Source organism: Medicago truncatula, chromosome 5 (assembly GCF_003473485.1).
Source record: "Medicago truncatula cultivar Jemalong A17 chromosome 5, MtrunA17r5.0-ANR, whole genome shotgun sequence".
NCBI classification, from domain to species: domain Eukaryota; kingdom Viridiplantae; phylum Streptophyta; class Magnoliopsida; order Fabales; family Fabaceae; genus Medicago; species Medicago truncatula.
The window spans coordinates 37,481,137-37,487,794 of record NC_053046.1 but is presented as its reverse complement, the minus strand read 5'-3'; the positions used below and the strand labels follow the sequence as shown (position 1 = coordinate 37,487,794).

Genomic DNA, 6,658 nt, shown 5'->3' with positions numbered 1-6,658 from the left:
ATTGATCTAGATGCAATGCTAACAAGAAAATTTCCAAACCCATGAAGGATACTTTCTCCTTCGGGAATCACTGTTTGGGTCTTTAAGCAAAGCATTGGTGAAAAAGTGGAATAAGAAGAAACTATTCATGGACTTCACAAAGATTCATTTTCAATTGTTTAAGAATGTTTGGTGTGTCTTTGTTTGTACGAGGTATGGTTTTGAGGACTAGGATCGATCTCATTTGTGGTGGAAAATTCATCACTTGCGGTGTACACGGGAAAGCCAGGCATTTTTTTATTTTATTTTTTCATTTCTATCTTCTTATTTAGTCATTTTTATAGTCTATAGTTTTTTTGTTAATAAAATAGACTATAGTTTTTTTTATAGTTTTTTTATTTTTTTCAATTTACTATATTTTGGTGTGGGGTTGATTATATGGGGTTAGAGATTGCCAGAATATGGCGTCGAAAAATTGACTCGGATAATAAAAAGTTGACTCATACGTTGGATTAAATTTCCGGTTGTAAGGGTTCATATGAGTCCAACTCACCTAAACTTTTTTTGGGTAACTCTTTGTAAATGGTCTTTAGGAAGACAATAATCATTTGTTAAATCATTGATATAAAAAATTTGTTACTGGTTTTCCTAGTCCCTCTTTATTTGCATATACAAATTATTTGTGTTTTTTTTGTGTGTTTATGTTTAGAATGATGAGAAAGGAAATTGGTGAATTTTGTTTTTCTCTAGTGAATTTCTCTTGTTTGGAGATAAAAACATGATTATTGTATGAATAATGTTCTGACCAATTTGCAAGTGTATTTGGAAAATTGTACATAATTAGGAAATGGTAAAACATTCCTGTTTCTACTTCAAGCCTAAACTTCGGTTTCATGACATTCTACCTAATTTTCCTGCAATTGATTTGTGGGTAATACGGAAAATCATGTGGTCTCAATTTTTCGTATTTTGATCGATGTCAATCTTCTATTGTTTTCAAACCCACGAAATGATTTAATCGTCTTTATAAGTTTAACTCATTTGATAGAGACCTTGTATAATATACAAAGGAGTCGAATTTTTAGTCATTAAATTACTTGATAAAAAAAATTGATTTAATTGTCCTTTAAATCCGGACTATTAAAGGACATTTAGCATGCTCGAATGCGATGTAGATGATTATATTAAGGTCATATTTTGGTTGGTTATATGAATTTTGGAATTGGAGATGATATCTCCACCTATCTTGTTTTGTTATTGTGTGCTCCTCAAATTTCTCCCACTTATTTTGGTTGAATTTGTTCCTTCTTATTTCAATGTATTTTTCTTTTTTCATAACAATTGCAGTGTATTTCTTTTTGATATAAGCCATGTTTGCGTATTTATTTTGATTCTTGACTTCTTCTTTTTAGGGGATTTTGGTTCTTGACTTGTTGCGTAATGAGTTATAGTATTTCATGTAGTGCTATGTTTTTCAATACTTCTTCATTTGACATAAAAAATCGCCTAAGCATTACACAATACTTCATGTCATTTTAGCATTTTGATCACTATTGAGTTATCGAACATTACACAATTAATGATTGAAAGTATAACAGCTAGTTGAACACACACATGCATGCTTATAGTTTTCAAGGATATTCTCCGGTCTCTTCATATTCGCTGAACCCTTCTTCTTCTTCTCCTCCTCCTCCTTCTCCTCCTCCTCCTCCTCCTTCGTTTTCCCATCCTTCGCCTTCTCCAAATTTGCCGTTTTCTCCTCCTCCTCTTGAACCTCCTTCTTCTGGTTCTTCCCCGAATCCTTCTTGTTCTAAAGTTTCCCAATCTACATTGCTATGCATTCCCCCTCCCCAGTCTCCATCGTGTCCACCTTCTCCTCGACCTCCATCCTTATCTACCAAAAATTTTGTCTTTGATTCTTCAGTTACACCAGCTGCAAATCAAACAAACACAATTATTGAATATACTAACATAAGGATGTAATTGTGCAAACAATTTGTATATATACATTGTTTCTCATCTTTTGATGGCCTAATTGCGATAACAGAGATGATAATTAGTGAACAAAGAAAAAACACGAAGATAAAAGGTTTGATTTTCATTCTTGATCAAAGAGTTCAATTGTAGTCAAATATGAATTCACATATAAGATATTTATAGTGACCATGAGACAAGATAAATATAAGAACAACAAATAGAATATGATTAGTGATTAGATAATATACACATTGTATAAGAACAATTTGGTTGTTTGTGAGAATAGTGGGGTCATCAACACCTATTGTGCATGCAAAAGCCAAATGGTGGCATAGCTCTAAAGAATAAAAGGCCAAATAAATTGTTCACAATTGATAAAACCATAACACCAATGTAAGGAAATCATATAGAAAAGGTGAGACATAATTGCAAGTTATTATTATTCAAAATGCTAAGTAATGAATCCCAGCGGTGGAGTAAAAATCATTGATATAATATTTCAATATATCAATTGATAAAAATAATTTTGAAATACTATAACATAACCAACAATCTCCTATATATTTCAAAAGTTCAAGAAAACATTTTATAAGGTTGAAAACAATTTTATGTGTGAACATGTCGGATGTTAATGTGTTGAATGTTTTGTCTTTTAGACTATGAACCAAAATATAGAATTTGTTAAATCACTGAAATAAAATATGTTATTGGTTTTCCTAGTCCCTCTTCATTTGCATATACAAATTATTTGTGTTTTGTTTATGTTTAGGATGATGAGAAAGGAAATTGGTGAATTTTGTTTTTCTCTAGTCAATTTCTCTTGTTTGGAGATAAAAACTTGATTATTGTATGAATAATGTTCTGACCCATTAGCAAGTGTATTTGGAAAATTATATTTGGAATAATGTTCATGACATTTTACCTAACTTTCCTGCAATTGATTTGTAGGTATCACGGCAAATCATGTGGTCTCAATTTTTCGTATTTTGATCAATGTTAATCTTCTACTGTTTTCAAACCCACTATACTTTGTAATTACACATCTTAAACCAGTGGGATTAAAGAAATTATTTGATTGTCTTTAACTTATTTGATAGAGACATTGCATAATATTCTCTCTGATCTTATCTATAATTTTTTTTTGACTTTTTAGATTAATTGAGTAATTGATGTATCATGTCTAGAATATAGACCAACTACATCATTTATGCAATGAATCAAAAAAATCAAGTATTTCTTATAAATAGAATTGGAGGGAATAGAAAAGGTGAGACATAATTGCAAGTGAACTCTAGTGAAATCTTGACCTTATAAAAATGAGAGGATCCAACACTAACTCCCAGCACTATCAATGTTATTTAATAGATGCTGCTAAATCCCAGCACTAATAAATTTCGCAGCACATTAGCCCACAAACAAAATCAGCCCTAGAAAGCCAAAGCAATTAATCATCTTTATTGCAATAAACCCATTGTTTTTATGATTATCCCTGACCCTTCAAAAACAGCAGCGCTCCATAGTTCTTTTTATGGAAGCCACAAGAAGTTATACACTTCAAAAGGGATGATTATGACTTTTTTTATTACAAGTATTGAAACACAAACACTATAATTTTTTTAACAGCTAACATCTTCATTGAAATAGACTATTTCGAGCACAAGACGTTTTTGAAATAGACATCCGAGAGTACATTAAACTGTACAAGCAGCTACCAAGGCATACATGCACACAAATCGGCCCGTTGAAAACACAACACAACACCCAGCCATAAACAAGAGAAAATTACAAAGTACCCTACCAGAACTATACAGATCACATAACCCAAAAGAAAAACGCAGCAGAAAAGTGGAGGCAGTCTAAGCATGCGAGCACCCGAGAAACACAGAAACTAAAACCAACAAAAAACTTCGAGATGATACAATGCTGCAGACTAGCACAGAGAACATAATTATGCCTGCAATTAAGAATGCAACAATCATATTGGATCATTACCTAATAGATACTGAATCAATCATTTAACTTAACAATCGATTAACGAAACCATTTAATCGACTAACACACTCAAGGGTATTCCCTAATTTGGAAAATCACCCTAATAAATCAACCTTAATGATCACCAGAATAAATTAATCTTAACATACCAATTCATTATCTTAAGTTTACACAATTATTCATCACATCCAAGCCATTCACAATTAGTCTTAACTCTCAAGATTTTTTATTCCACAATTTCCCTAGGATTATATGATTATATCTTAGCCTACTTCTTGCACCTCTCTAACATCTAATCAATTAACTGTGTTGCCTAATCGACTATCATCATATAAAAATTATATGAACTCATCACTTCAACTATTTTTTTACAACCATTCATCTTCTATTCGATTAACCTACAAATCTATTAAATTATAACCTGATCAATTAACTATCTACACGAAATCGATTAATAGTTCAGCAAAGCAAAATACAAATTAGGAAAAAAAAATCGTCATCAATAACAAAATCAATTCATAATCAACATATAACATACATCATCAACAGAAATTCACCTAATTCAAAACAATGAAAATTAACATATAGATTATAGAATCATAAAAAATCAATAACATTGAAGGAGTCGCGCCATAAAGAGACAACAAGACACGTTATTTTGTTGTCCCTAATGCAATTTTACAACAATTCATAAGCGTGCGACATCTAGAAATCTTAGGACATCCATATCCGAATGGATAAAAATAGAACTAAATTCATACACACATTAAATCTACACAAGCTTAAACTCGTTAAGTGTCTAAAAATAGATAAGGAAGTAATCCATACCATCAAGGCAACTTCGAAGCACATAATCCTGTTATCTTTTGAGGCTTTTGGCAAGGAACATAATTCCGACACAGCATCTCTTGCCTCGCTTGGTTCCCAGCTACTTCCGAAATAAATTGTGGTCCTCTCAAGCACTTTTCCACTCTTCAAAATGTACCTTATAAGTTCAAACTCTTCATCCGTGCCTTCATAATCTCTGAATATGAAAGTAGTAAGGTGTGATGAAAGACAGCTAGGAACTATTGTTGGTTCTGCCCATTTAATTTCATTATCGCATAGGTCATCAACCTGTCAAAAGAGATCACAAAACATCTATAATTGTCATGAGAAAAAGAAAGTAAATTAAAAAAGTTAACCGATAATTAACCAAATCTCAAGAGTAAACCAACCTTAATAATCTCAAGAACATCAAGATTGGGGCATTTTTCTAGTAACAGTTTAACTAGAAAATGTGAGTTAAAGGTTTTTAAATATAATTGTAGATAACCCAAATTGTTAAATGTTGGAAATTCTAGACAAGCATAAGTAAGCACCTGCAACATGGATAAAAATAACAAAAGAGTTATGAAAAATAAGACACAATTCCTATATTAAAAATATCGGTAAATAGGGCTCTTACCTCTGTGGAATCCATATCTAAGCAAAGAAACCTGGTTTTATGAATGCCATTGAGGAGATTTGATATATTTTGTTTTACTTCTTTATTTTCATGATCAAAATAGATACCAATACGTGCTTCTTTCAATTTGTTCAAATTCTCAACCTCATAATTACTCGCCTTAGTTTCTTCAAGTACAAGGTACTCAAGAAGAGGAGTGTTAATATGAATTTTTTCATCAAAACTCCTAACATGTAACCTCTTCAATGTAGGCACACATATTCCAAACAAAGAGCTACATTTAAACTCGACATCCTCGTAGTAAAGTTCCTCAAGAACAGGACAGCCATAGAAAAGCTTCATAAGAGCTTTATCTTCAACAATGCACGAAATACATAAATGCAAAATCTTCAGCAAAGGAAGATGAAGATGAGAAGGAAGGTTCAGGTAAAATCTCCCAACCAACTTCAAAACAACGAGTGTTTCGCAAGCGAAAATCTCACAAGGCAAATAAACTTTTAAACTATATAAAGAAAGATCTATCTCCTCAACTTTTTGTTTACTTGCCATGCAAACTATTGAACTAACCAAGTGTGGGATATAACAGTTATTGTGGATAGAGAATGAAACTCTTTTCATACAACTTGGTTTTCTTTGAGCTAAGACACTTTTCACAATTTGAACAAAGTTATTTCTTGTTGGACAATTTTCTGGGAAATGAAGAGAATTAGTAAGTGTCCAAAGAGAAACCCACCTACGTGACAAAACACTAGTAGCAATAGCTTCTTTTGTTGGTAGGAATGAAAGGATATTAGCAAGTACTTCATTGTGTAAACTACTGATCCTATCAACTTGTTCTTCTAGTTCTAGTTTTCTTTTGGCCATGCAAGGGTTTTAATGTGGGATATGGGAAATGTAAATAAAATTAGAGGTGAAATGGAAGAGGAAAACGTACCTAAAGGAGAGGAAATATGAACGGTGGTAGGATTTTACAGTGACGGTGAAATACGGTGGGAAAGTATGATATGAAGTTAAAAAGAAGATGATAACCATTTGGTAAAGTTAATTGTTTGAGATAGTGGGCGGTGGCGGTTTGGCGGTGCTATAGACTAGCTATATGTAAAATGTAAAGTAGGAGAGTTTTTTTAATTAGTTAGGAAATGAAGAGGCATGTACACAAAGAGGAAGAGGATTACAATTCTCTCATGAAAATTTTGTCGACTTTTCTCCATTTTCAATCTACATGGTTAAAATGCTCCTACTACTTTTCTTAGTAATTTAACT

General features: G+C 32.1%; 2 protein-coding genes across 2 annotated transcripts; both read right to left on the bottom strand.

Annotated features, from left to right (window-relative positions):
- Positions 1–1,449: 1,449 nt before the first annotated feature.
- On the bottom strand, positions 1,450–2,136 carry LOC11423077 (heterogeneous nuclear ribonucleoprotein A1). Its single transcript, XM_003616722.4, has 2 exons — positions 1,988–2,136; positions 1,450–1,912 (listed from the first exon to the last, which is right to left on the bottom strand). Exons 1-2 carry the CDS (start codon positions 2,079–2,081, stop codon positions 1,611–1,613), a joined length of 396 nt encoding a protein of 131 aa, XP_003616770.1. The 5' UTR covers positions 2,082–2,136; the 3' UTR covers positions 1,450–1,610.
- Positions 2,137–3,585: 1,449 nt separating this feature from the next.
- Positions 3,586–6,430, bottom strand: LOC11425566 (F-box/LRR-repeat protein At3g59200). The gene is made up of 4 exons (XM_039834215.1): positions 5,396–6,430; positions 5,166–5,309; positions 4,777–5,064; positions 3,586–3,910 (listed from the first exon to the last, which is right to left on the bottom strand). The coding sequence occupies exons 1-4, from the start codon at positions 6,257–6,259 to the stop codon at positions 3,905–3,907; spliced, it is 1,302 nt and encodes a 433-aa protein (XP_039690149.1). The 5' UTR covers positions 6,260–6,430; the 3' UTR covers positions 3,586–3,904.
- Positions 6,431–6,658: the final 228 nt, after the last annotated feature.

Coding starts and splice junctions, on each gene's coding strand:
- LOC11423077 (XM_003616722.4), bottom strand. CDS start 2,081: ATGAAAATCAAACCTTTTATCTTCGTGTTTTTTCTTTGTTCACTAATT. Junction 1,913..1,987: donor ATCAAAAGATGAGAAACAAT/GTATATATACAA, acceptor TTTGATTTGCAG/CTGGTGTAACTGAAGAATCA.
- LOC11425566 (XM_039834215.1), bottom strand. CDS start 6,259: ATGGCCAAAAGAAAACTAGAACTAGAAGAACAAGTTGATAGGATCAGT. Junction 5,310..5,395: donor TAGATATGGATTCCACAGAG/GTAAGAGCCCTA, acceptor TCCATGTTGCAG/GTGCTTACTTATGCTTGTCT. Junction 5,065..5,165: donor ATGTTCTTGAGATTATTAAG/GTTGGTTTACTC, acceptor CTCTTTTGACAG/GTTGATGACCTATGCGATAA.